Genomic DNA, 12,686 nt, shown 5'->3' with positions numbered 1-12,686 from the left:
GCTGAGCCCCTCAGCCAAGGCAGCAGCATCTTGGGGAAACCCTGTGTAAGAAAGCCAAAAAGGCTGACCAGGGGCGAGGGGGAAAAGTGTGAGAATCAGCCCTGCAAGCACAGAGGTGAGAGGAGAAACTCCAGGCTCCTGAGCACAGATCCCTGGAGAGACCACCCTGGAGCGGGTTGTCCCCCTGCAGCTCATGGAGCGGACCATACTGGAACTCCACACTGCAGCTGTGGAGGCCTCAGGCCAAAGCGGGTGGACTTGTGCCTTGGTGGCAGCTGCAGCCTGGGACAGGTTCTCCCCATGGAAGACCATGGCCTGTAACCTGTATCGAGGATCCCTGTGCTGAAGCAGCTCACGAAGGGCTGTACCCTGGGGGAAGGGAGGACAGGAAGCGTGCACAGGCAGGAGCTGTCGCAGACTGACCCCAGCCTCCCTACCCCACACCAGAGGGAGAGGAGGTGGGAGCAAAGGACCACAGCTGAGCCTGGGAAAAGGGGAAGGGCACAGGAAGGTGATTTAGTTTTTTTTCTTCCTCACCCTCCAACTCTGTTTTTAATCAGTAATTTTCCACATGTTGAATCTGTTTTGCCTGAGACAGTAATTAGTTAAGTCACATCCCCATGTTTATCTCAGCCCTTGAGCTTTTTCTATGTGTTTTCCACCTCTGTCCTGGTGAGGAAGGGTCAGCTAGCAGCCAGCCAAGGGCAGGCCACCACCCCTACACACTGTCACCCCACAAACACACCTGCATGTTCACATATTGGGAACAGCCATGTCACACCAAGTACAAATAAAATGGCAGTCAACATTTTAAACAGCAAATACATTTATTGAAGTGGTTGAAGTTCTGCACTCCATTGGACACCATCGTTCATAACTTAAAGGCAACAGAGCAAAAAACATTGTGACAGGCTCCAACTGGAATATTAAAAAACTCACATAATCATGTCACTTAACAAGTACAGTTAAATTGTTCAGTCATTTTGGTCTTCATCCCAGTCTTTCTTTCCTGATGGAGGTTTAGGGCCACCAGCTGGTTTTGCCATAATGATCTTGAAGATAACAGAGAAGTAGAAAAAAAAACAAGGTCAGAATCAGACTCTTACCCCACTCTTACTTACAGCCATATGATGCTGAATGTCGACATTCACTAAATTCATGCAGTTTCCCTACTCTGAACCTAAGCCAGTCAATATTATTATCCATCTAATCGAGATATTGACAAATTAGTTACTTTTTTCCTTGAAAGTGGCAGAAGCTAAGACCTGTTATACAAAAAAGAGGGCTTCTACCTCATTTCTGCATGCAAATTAAGACTTTGGTTAGTCTACAGAAAGTGAGTGCTTAAACAGGCTAACGAGTGACTGGTTTACAGGACGCACACTACAGAAAGCAGAAGAATTATCAGAGCTATTGTTCTGAATTATTGAGTCTAAACATCACACTTTGAAATCAGAAAGTCCACTAGTCCTACCCCGTTAAAAGCTCATTTTCTGCACTTGCTTTAGTGACAAGTAAGGTAAAACTAAAACCGCGCTTGCCATTCCTTCAATGAAAATTCCGTTTCAGGAGTAAAATTAATTTGCAAAGGCACAACTACAAAACGCAGCATCAGCACAGGTTAAGACAACAGCGTTATGTGTCCTCAAGAGAAATACCGCCGGCCATGTGCTTGTCAATACACTCATGCATGAACTCACACACAGATACCTCTCTGCTAGAGAAACAGAGCTTACTGCACACTATTTTTCAGGCTCATCTTTCCAGTCATCCTTATCCCAATGTCCTTGTTGTTTAGGGACTTTTGGACCGCCTGCTGTTTTTGCCATAATAATCTACAGAAATTTTACATGCAAATACATTTTTGCCCAAGTTCCACAAAACAGAGTAAGTTAAGACTTTTATCATGAAGATTATAACCTCCATTTTTCCTAGACATTGGATTTTCATATAAAAACAATATATGAGAGGTGGTTTCTCACATTAAATCTTGTTCCTACTAAAGTTAGGATAACTTTCTGGATATTAACTGTCAAGTCTTAAAAAGAGAGACGCATTAATAGCACTCCTACGGAAGCGGCAACATTACAACATTCCAAATTACAAGCTCTTGAACAAACTACTTCCTGGCTTTCAGAAATAACCACGTTTTTAAGTACCATATTTTTGCGTCTTGCATTCCCAGATGATTCACATATTTTGCATTAGTGTTCTGGACACTGAGTTAAAGGTTTCAGTTCACCCGCTAAATTATTTGTAAGCTTACCTGATCTACCCGTAGGACGGTGACTGCTGCATTTGTAGCTAGCTTGATACCCCAGGATTTTCCAAGGTATGTGTCTAATACACCAGCTTCCAACATATCCTTCACAGCAGCAGCTTCAGCCTATCGGACAGGGGGGAAAAAGCATCATTCAAAACTTTCTCAGGCTTCTACCTAGCAAGTTAATTGGATTTTCGAGGTTACAGGTTTAGAACAAGTTATCATTTTTCTGATCTCATCTTCTCGCTTCAGAAAACCTTCATGCCTAATCCATTACCAGGAACACACATTAAGTAATTACTAAAGACTTATTATCCATCACGTTAGTTTAGTATCTCACTTTACCTCCTACATGAGGCCACTATACTACATTGAATTTAACTGCTTGCTGATGAAAAAAAAATAAGCAGCCCACTTCCATATTAGAATTCTAAGTTATTCTTCTAGACTGTGCAACATGGAGCTTCAGTGATTTAAGTTAATCTATAAACGCTTCATACTGATAGAAGTACTTTTAAATATAACCCTGTGCTGCAGAGCACCAAGTAATGCGAGAGATTATTTACCTCAATATCAAATCCAACATTTTTATTCCCTTCCTGATGCACAGCATAAAGTTTGGAGATGACCTCGTTAGCCTTTACTCCAGAGTTTTCTGCCAGTGCCCGAGGAATGGCTTCAAACGCCTCAGCAAACTTCTTGATGGCATATTGGTCAAGCCCAGGACAAGTCTAAAGTGAAGTTGAAAACCACGTCAGCATTTCAAAAACTGTAAGATAGGGAGGCATTTCCCCCCACTTTTTTTAGTGATTTATATACATTAATACACATACATATTTTGGCATAACATGATATATATATATTTTTATAAGTCACACGTATATTGAAGTACGTGTACGTATGTGTTTGTGCATAAAGCCCGTTTGCTGTACCTCTCCATAAGATGTGATCTGCTTGGCTAATTCAATCTCTGTTGCACCACCTCCAGGAACAAGACGTTTATCCTGTGAACAGACCATCCCAAAACACAAACTTTTACTTAAAGCATCATATCAACTTTCACTTTTTATAACCTATATGCTCTATCAAGAACGCAACAGAACTTTAACCCGCACAGACTTTAATTAAGAATCCTCTTCAGAACAAACATGAGTTTTAAGAGAAATTTACCAGAATTTATTCTTTCCAAATGTCTTTGAAGAAAAATACCTGGTTTTGTTAACAAGCAAAATAATAATGCAGTGTGTTTTGTGTCTGGGTTTTTTCAGTGGTTTTTTGTTGGTGTGGTCTTTTTTAAAATAAGTAATTTCAACTTTTGCCTAACTAATAATAGAATTCCTAGATTTTCTCAGCTTTTCCATTGACTTGCTGGGAAATATGCAGGAAACCAATCTACTGTACATTAAGTTTAATACGTCAAGAGGTATCACAAGGTGCTGGGGTTTTTTTTTTGTATTTTTGGGGGATTTTTGTTGTTGTTGTTTGTTTTTTTTGTTTGTTTGTTTTTTTTTTTTCCAAAATTAAGCATTTTGTGTATCTTTAGCAAATCAGCATTCCCTTAAGAACTCACAGTCTTTAAACAGAAAATTAATCATCCTAAATCCTATGTCAGGACCACTCCTGGAAACAATCATAAAAGCATAAAAGCATAGTCTATGGCTGTTTCTGTACTCTAAATCAACGTGCATGTCTTGGTATGTACAGGACATAAGGCGTCAAACAGAAGTTTAACATTTTTTGCATGCCACCTTCCGAGTAAACAGACAAGCATTTCCTTTTGTATTAAAGAAAAAAAAAAAAGAGGAAAAAACAATATTCGAGTCCACAAAAGCTGTTCAGAAAAAGCTCCGAAGAACTGAGTTCTTCCATCTATAAACTGCATCTATAGCACATCAAGGAAGCAATTCCTTGTCTCCAATGAACTAGAAATTTAGTCTGTGACCAGTCAGTTCTTCCTGATCCTCAGCAACAAACAAAGATATCTAGCTTTTCTTCCGTGCCTGGTTTCCAAAGAACAGTACAAAACCTTCAGGGAAACTGTCAAAAGCGAGCTTACTGCCATTAGAAAGTGGTAAAACTAATCTATGTTCAAGAGGTCACTCACTACTGGAAAACTGAGTGCAGTACATGCTGAGCACCATCTTTTATGTACACTGTATTCACAAGGGTATCGGCATCAACCTTCTCTACACAGCCCTCTATGTCTCAGCATTACACAGCTTTCTCTACACCTAAGCTGATAATATAAATACCTGCTACAGCCTTTGTAGCTAATGAGCACAAAGTAAACACAAGTCTTGCGTCGAACTGATCCACAGCTCAGTTTTGGTAACTGAAGTATTCTGGTTACTTACCCTTGTGAGTACTTTGAAAGTATTTACACCATCATCCACTGCTCTCTCTATGTCATCCATCAGATTGTCTGTAGATCCACGAATGAGTATAGTAGAAATGGCACCATCCTCCTTTTCTGTTCAGACAGACATGTGCATGACTGAATTAAGTTTCTTAGATGTAAAACACATACGAACACTGTACTTCTAGAACAGCGGCATTAGGAGTTCTACAGAACATACATACCATGCTTAAACACAACAACTTGCGTATCCCCAACCTCTGATAAATATACACTATCACAGTGACCCATTTCTTCTAGAGTAGGGGGAGTCTGGAAAGAAAAACAAAGAGTTAAGAGGTGAACCTGCTCATCAGTACTCTCCCTTCTGCTCCTCATTTGAAAAGTCCTTACCAGTCTGGGTAGGGCTGTTGCACCAACGGTTTTGCACAGTCTTCTCAGATCCCACTTTGAGTTCAACCTTTAGAAACAAAACCAGTCTTTCTAATAACGTTTGCTCTGGAAACTTGTTAACACATGCAAGTAAGTATTCTCTTAACTTGTCAGCATTTTGTAAACTAATGACATCTATCAAAATTTACTGCATCAAGTTATAAAATCCACTGTTCTGTTTTTTTTCCAGTTATAATTATCTATTTCCAGGGATTCTATGCAAAGACCAGTAGTTCAAACACATGGAAATTACCAAACTTCATCTTCTAGTGCATAAAACTCCAATTGCTCTGTACAACACCTCTATAATAATCCTTTGTTATGCAAGAGGTGGGAGTACCATGCTCCGTTTCCAGAAGTTCAAAGTAAAGTTAAGCACTCAAAAAAGGACTACTTATTTGCGTGAGAGCTGCTGCTAGTAATTTGACTTTATGTTGTGCAGAATATATTTCAAGGATGTATAAACATGCTTTCCTTATAGATAAAAATATTTAAGGCTCCCAGATAAGTATTAAGAATTAGTTCCTCCATCCATCAATACACTAGTGATGCACGGAGGTGTATCTCGTCATTGCTGAAGCATCACATGAGGACTGTGACAAGGAGAAACCATTATGGTAAAGTCTTACATGCCTTTGAGCCCACATGCCTCTACTAGATCCACAAATTTTTATATTCTTGAATTCAGCTGTGCTACAAAGGCACTTAAACCAGAGTAACAGTACCATATTCACAAGTTACTCCTCGATTAGCTGTCATACAGAGGTGAAATACTATCAAGAAAGAGAAGCTATGAAAAAAACAAATTGCAGCTCAGGTCTTGATCCACTAGAAAAACTAAACAGTCTGCAATATTTTGTTTCTAATTTGTTTGAGAGGGAAGAGACAATATGGGAAGTACATTTCATAAATCTTGCAAATCAAATGTTTTCATGCTTTTCTAGTACTTACCTGACTAACATAAGATTGTATTTGTTGGCATAATGAAGTGCCATGTCTGCCACTTTGCCACCTGTTACTACTACGTTTGCACCACTATCAGCAATAGCTTTGACTTGCAAATCCATTAGATTTTCTTCTCCCTTACTGAAATTCATCAGCTCTTCAGCATTCTTTATAAGTACGGTGCCCTAGTAAGACACATACACTGTTATCAATTCAGTGCTAACTACATGTCTACAAGGTTTTGACAAACCATTTTGTCTCCCAACTTATGCATAAACATCAAGTCATCCTGTTTTATAATACTGCTACCCTTCCCAGGAAATGGGGTAAAACAAATCAAAAAAAGGGTAACTCTGATATTCCTAGACAACCTTGACATTCAAACATTCTAGCATGTAGTTTTGCTCAAATAACCCAACAAAACTAACAAAAACTTCCCAACCCCAAAAACCCTGTAAAGCAAAGTTAGGTTCAGATGTTTTCTATGAACTTTTTTAAACTAATGAACTCAATATTAACAAAAATATCTTAATCACCAAGTGTCAAAAATATTTATAGTTAAGTCTAAAAATAAGAGCATATCAGCATAAATAGATATCTGACTTATTTTGAGCTTCTACATACCTTCGTTTCAGTTATCATACCATCAAAAGGGCAGGAATACACAGCTATTTTTGCATCTTTGACAGAAGTAACATCTCCTTCAGTTTCTTTTTTAAAAACCATGCCATGCAGTACTGAGGAAGCAGAGATACCAGCACCCTGAAAGGAAAGAAACAGGATGGGGGCACGTCGTATTATTGATCATTTACTGTCAGAAAGCTGCACTAACCCTTATGAAAGGTGGTACTTACACTGATTTGAATGTAGCAACCTAAGTTTTCATTGCAGCACAAGTAATAAGACTTAAGCTGATTTAGCAACACTGAACATTGTATTACAGGTTCCCATTTTAAGACTGGTTGGTGGCCTGTGACATTCATCTTCTGTGCTCAACTTGTTACATATTTATTAGCAGGAAAAAACCACAGGAGGAAATTCATGGTAGATACAAGCTTGTTCCAATCCTACATACCATACTGACGTTTAAAGTCCCATTGACAGAAAGAGCACAAGATTTGACGGCTACATTTCCACCAGCCTGCATCTTAGCCTAATCTTGTGACTGCTTCTACAACAAACATGTAATCAACATCCCTGTGTATAATTAAGTTAATGCATCTGATTTAGTGTAAACTTTCAATATTAATGATTTTTGTTTCTGAAAGCTGCTACTGGGCACTAAACAATGAACATAAAGACCAATTTCCAAAACTTATTATGCATACTACAACACAACAGAGATATCAGAATAGAAAAGGCACTTTCAATCTTCAAAGATCTAAAAATTAACTTTCATTAAACTGTTTACCTTAATAATACTGTAAAGCTAGCTACTCCCAACTTACCACAATTTTGCACACTCTGATATTATCAACGTTGAAATGACCAGAATCGGGAAGAATAGAAACTGTTCAGGAAACAGGGAAAAAAAAAAAAAAAGGATGAATTTGTGTTGCTTAATGAATAAAGTAGAACAATGACACCATAAATAATGTCTGCAGTTTTTCTGAAGTACTAAAATTCAATGTTTTGAAATGCCAGCTTAAATTTAAAGCAATTATAATCTGCTAATACCCTGCATCAAGAGAAACAGAGATTTTATTTTTACAATGCAGTAATCGGAAAGCAACATCTATTCAGGCTGCTTAGTTAAATTAAGTCCGAATATCCATTTACATATGTACATTGAAGTGGGAAGTCTGACTCAGAATATTTTCAGAAAACACCTAAAATAGACATGAAAGTTTTTTCTAAGAAAATCTAAAGGAAGAAAGCAACAACTCAATACAACTACAGTCTTGCTTCCATTGTTCTGTGGCTGAGACTAATAACAGCTTATCTGAAGCGTAATACATCTTTCTAACAATAAAAAATGAGGAAGATGGGTTTCTGCTTTAAAAAGACTAGAAGTCTATTTCTACAAACATTTAGCAGGAAACACAGACCTTTCCTGAGCCACAATGCCAGTGACGAGTTCAACAAGAGAAAGAGGGTTATACCCATTTCAGAGGCTAAATCATTGTATTAAATTAAATTTTATAAACTAACCATACCTTTTATCTTACATAAAGACTTTACTAATGATCATAAGCAAACTTACTCAGTTTTTCAGAGGCATGCACAAATCTGTTCGTGTCCACTTACCACAGGCCTGAGCGATAAGCTTTGCCAAAAACTGTTCATTGCCATATTGTTTGCTCATCACTGAAGTGTGCAACAAAGATGCCACTTCTTCAACATCTCGAAGATTCTTTGCAGAACAGCACACCAAGTCTGGAAGAATTTCTAGGGCTTTCTTGCAAGCCTTTTCATATCCTTCAATCACCTGTGCAGCAAGCAATAAATATTCACTACACCACTTCACTACACATTCACACTGCTTATATCTCCTTTTCTAAGGGCCATAAAACATTAACAAATGCAAAAGCTCGTAAGGGAAGCAAGCAATCACAAGCAGCAAAACATAATACTGTTCTTCAAACATCTCTAAGAAATTATTTCAGAAGGAAGCAGACGATTCACAATATTATGATCCAAAACCACTGACCAATGGCAACCTGAATTCAAGCCACGTGAATTGTAATAACAATATAACTTACCTCTGAGACTGATAACCCCATCCTCAAAAGGTCTTCTGCTAACTCCAGAAGAACTCCAGCAAAAACAAGGACAAAGTTTGTTCCATCTCCGACTTCTTGCTCTTGCATGTGGGAAGCCATCACAAGCATTTTTGCTGCAGGATGCTGGACCTTTACAAGAAGTGACACATCTTAGTTACTGACATCCCACATAAGAGTACAGCTTCAGGTTTGTCTGTGCATCCAGTATAAGGCCTCTTATTTCAAATTGTATCTGAAGATACTAAGAATGCACAAAACACAAAAAAAAGCAGCATAAATTATTTCAATTGGCTAACTTCCCTAATAAGCAAAAGTACAAACATATATGAAAAAAAAAAAAATTAGCTGAGCATTCTCCCTACAACATGTATTAGACGACATCCTTGACACCGGTTCTGTGCTTTTTTACAGGATGCAGTGGCTTCACAGTCAAGCTCTGCAAGAGGAAAACAGCTGGAAGTTTAGATCTTCAAGCTGAATTCATATGTGCAACACACAAAGTAGATGTCTAAATTACAGTTTAATTCTAGACTTTTTTCTGCTTGAGACTGCACTGCTTTCCCTTTCTTTCAAAGGAATGCTGTATTTTTGAATATAATTAGAGCAGCTGCCATTGTATCCCAGAAAGTAACATGCAAGACTCATTCGGTTAATTAACTAGACTGCAGATTATTTTTAAGAACAGAACTGAGACTTCCACAGTTATTCTACTTACACCGAACCACAATGCATTAAGTAAGGAAATACTTAATACTGATACTATTTCCATCAGTAAGTATACAATTCAGTAAAATATTATTTGCACTGTGATACAAATATGAATTTGACAGCAAGAGAAAAAGTTAGGACAGGTCAGTCTTTACACACGTTTACTGTATTCACAGGAGGATGCTGCTACATCCTCTGCTTCTTAAATCCAATTAACATATTCTAAGCAGACAGGAGAACATGGCAACACTGAAATATTAATAGAACACCTATTACATTCAGAGTTTTCCAAACACTGTATTGTCCCGACATATCCTCTTCTAATTCTATACTGGTTTTGGCAGAAAAAAAGCAGGTAATTGCTAAGCATCTTCTGCAACTACTTAGTGCTGCTTTACAAGAGTTCTATTCCTCACTGTGGATATAACCCATTGACTTCAAATCCAGTGAAAAATGTGATTTACAAAATGACATATGTAAATCATCTGGCAGGGTGACACGTATTTCCTAATTAACATTCAGAACCACAGCAGCCCATGAACAGAAACACTAGTTCACAACTGACATCTTCCGAAGAAAGAAAACTTACTTCCAGCTCTCTCAAGATAGTAGCAGCATCATTTGTAACAAAAAGTTTCTCCAGATGATTGATAACCATTTTGTTCATTCCTAATGGGAAGAAAAAAAAAAAAACATCCATTAGGCAAACAGAATTTTGTACACAGACACTGTTTCGTAACTTTCACATATGTTTTTACACAGTAAAATGTTAGACCAACTAATAATTTAAGACCCTAAAAGATTTTTGTGAAGTAACACTTCGGAGTGTGTTACATTAACGAGAAATTGGTAATTTCTGAAGAAGCAGTTCTCTCTTCAGATTTATTAGTACATCACTTGATTGATACTGAAGAACACCTTTTGTTTTGGTATATCTGGTCAGAGATAGTATGGTTATGTTCATTATGACTGTCTATCAAGTTACTGATTTTCCTTTAGTTTTTGTAGATCGTCCATATAGCAGCAGTAAGACAGCAAAGAGGACACACTAACCAGTTCAAAAATCTGGCAAAGGCAAGTACACTGGGCATAACTTAAGAGCTAATCAAACACAGTCTGATCTGTAGAGCCACAAAGACTACATTTATGAGTTCTAGAACAAGCCCAATGTGTTTCCTCAAGAAACAAACAACTGTTTGTTTGTCAAGGTCGGTTTAGCCTTCAAACATAACATTTGCTCAAAAACACTATAATAATTTTAGGATTTACATACCATTTGGTCCATAAGCTGTACGGGTGGTTTGAGCAAGTTCTTTGCATGCCTGGATGTTCCTATAGACAGCTTCTTCTAGTCCTGAATAATGCTAAAAATAAAAATGTTCTGTTCAGAATTAGGCTTTCTAACAAAAAAAGGGATGAACTAGTAATTTCTCCTTAAAGCAGCAATAATCTACTGAGTCCATGAAAGTTTTGAGTTAATTTAAGATTTGGTATTTCCCTTAAAGTTTAAATGGAAACCAAACGTTACCCAAAGACAATGAGAGAAGAACTACTGTGTACTCCTTCTCAACTAGGCAGCTCAGTAGGCACTGTAAGTTTCTGAACAGAAAATTTGAACAGTAACTCTATTTTCAATACAGTTTGCATTTCTGAAGTCTTCCAAAAAAGTGAGTGGCATGCCAAAGGGAAGCAGAAAATAACAAATACTGGATTGTAGGGGGGCAAGGGTTCTGTAAACATGCATTTTTGTACATAATTCTTTACTCACAGCTCTGTATTCCAGAAAAAAAATAAATTGATTTAACTCAGTTCTATGTTCAAACATGTATGGTTTGAAAATGAAGCAGAATGATTCATAAAATATTTGTGTCGGAGAAGCCAATCAGCCTGGCTTCAGTGTGGAAGCCTCAAGAAAAGGAGGGATTCCCAGAAAGGGCCTTAAGGAAGAGGAGGGTACAACATACTGTGCGGTCCATAAAAGAAGGGAGAAAGGTACTTTCTAATAACGTTTACTCTCTAAATACAAAATAAACATCTCAGAATGGCATCCTTGTGCCTCCTTGTTTTATAAAAGATATCTCTTGCTACTCTGGCCTTGAATTCTTTTATTACAGAAGCAGCACGTAAGCCACTCTGCTTCCCTGCTCTCCCTCTGCCCTTGACATATGCCATTCTCTGCCTCCAACGATGATCCTGAAAAGAAAAACAGAGAGCTTTTGGAGTTGCTAACTTCACTTTGCTTTCTATCCAGCAGAAATTTTCGTCTTTTATTTTCCCCTGCAATAAAAAAAAAAAAAAAACCCACAAAAAAAACCCCAAACAAACCCTTGCTTGCTTTCTGTCCACCCTTTCAAAGACAGCTTCTGGCTTTATCAGGCACAGTCCTTGACTACTATCAAAATCTACACTACGTTAGTGTTAAACACGATTAAAACGGATTTAAGGAGAGGGAATACATGGGAGGATATCACGTTATTCTGCAATACTGGCAATGGTATTTTTCTTATGGGCACAGAAGAGGACTCGGGGGGGGGGGGGGGGGTGTATATCTCTGAAGAACTAAATCTATAAAACCCGGTGTAATTTTGCAGAACCACCGCCTACAAAACCTCTCCACACCTCACGCCTTCCCGCCGCCTTTTTTTTTTTTCCGCGGCGAAGGCCCGAGCCCGCCGCCAACAGCTCGGCTCCCACCATCCCGGCCCACTACTGCCGGGCCAGGCCGGGCCCGGCCGGCTGCCGCCCCCGCCGAGCGACGGGAACCCACCGAGGCTCCCTGAGGCGGCGAGAAGGGATGGCGGCCCCGGCCGAGCTTTCTCGAAGGCCGCGTGCGCCAGGCGCCGCCCGGCAGATTCCCCGCCCCCCTCCCCCCCGCCACGGCCGCCGAGGGGACCGAAGCCGGGGGGATAGCCGGTCCCCTCGGCGGCCGTGGCGGGGGAGGAGGGGGGTGCGAAGAGCCTCCCCCCACCCCGCCCCGCGGGACTCTCACCTTCGCCCCTTCCTTGAGCATCTGGGCGAAGCCCGGGGCCTTGGGAACGTGCAGCGCCATCTTCCCTCCGCTCCTACCAGACAGCGCCGGGGACGACGGGAGAGATAGGGCGCGCAGGCGCGGTGAGGCGGCCGGGGCGGGAGGATGGCGGGGCGGAGGGAGGCGTTTGGCGGCCTCAAGCACTGACGCGCGGGGGTGGGTCGGGGCTGAGGCCTGGTTCCTGCTTTTCCTCAGAACCGGCGGCGGGTGGCGCTCGGGCTTCGGCTTTCA

The 12,686-nt window shown here is 39.8% G+C and overlaps 2 protein-coding genes across 9 annotated transcripts in view; one reads left to right on the top strand and one right to left on the bottom strand.

Moving 5' to 3' along the window:
* Positions 1-808: 808 nt before the first annotated feature.
* Positions 809-12,548, bottom strand: CCT8 (chaperonin containing TCP1 subunit 8). 3 transcript variants are annotated; one of them, XM_063346979.1, is made up of 16 exons: positions 12,417-12,548; positions 10,701-10,791; positions 10,017-10,096; positions 8,699-8,848; positions 8,244-8,424; positions 7,445-7,506; positions 6,621-6,758; positions 6,003-6,181; positions 5,013-5,079; positions 4,844-4,931; positions 4,618-4,733; positions 3,196-3,267; positions 2,830-2,994; positions 2,267-2,386; positions 1,711-1,835; positions 809-1,052 (listed from the first exon to the last, which is right to left on the bottom strand). In XM_063346979.1, exons 1-15 carry the CDS (start codon positions 12,474-12,476, stop codon positions 1,743-1,745), a joined length of 1,662 nt encoding a protein of 553 aa, XP_063203049.1. In that variant the 5' UTR covers positions 12,477-12,548; the 3' UTR covers positions 809-1,052; positions 1,711-1,742. The 3 variants fall into 3 exon arrangements, with proteins under 3 accessions (XP_063203049.1, XP_063203039.1, XP_063203059.1); XM_063346969.1 differs by having other exon boundaries at positions 1,737-1,835; XM_063346989.1 differs by lacking the exon at positions 1,711-1,835.
* Positions 12,414-12,686, top strand: part of MAP3K7CL (MAP3K7 C-terminal like) — a 50,256-nt gene continuing 49,983 nt past the window's right edge. For 2 of the 6 annotated variants that reach the window (XM_063347047.1, XM_063347002.1), the window contains exon 1: positions 12,414-12,538. The gene's annotated coding sequence lies outside the window, so the exon portion shown is untranslated. The remainder of the gene's footprint in view (positions 12,539-12,686) is intronic. The other 4 variants (XM_063347055.1, XM_063347029.1, XM_063347012.1 and 1 more) reach the window with 4 other exon arrangements.

The sequence above is a fragment of the Chroicocephalus ridibundus genome, chromosome 1, assembly GCF_963924245.1.
Source record: "Chroicocephalus ridibundus chromosome 1, bChrRid1.1, whole genome shotgun sequence".
NCBI classification, from domain to species: domain Eukaryota; kingdom Metazoa; phylum Chordata; class Aves; order Charadriiformes; family Laridae; genus Chroicocephalus; species Chroicocephalus ridibundus.
This window is presented reverse-complemented; position numbering and strand designations above follow the sequence as displayed.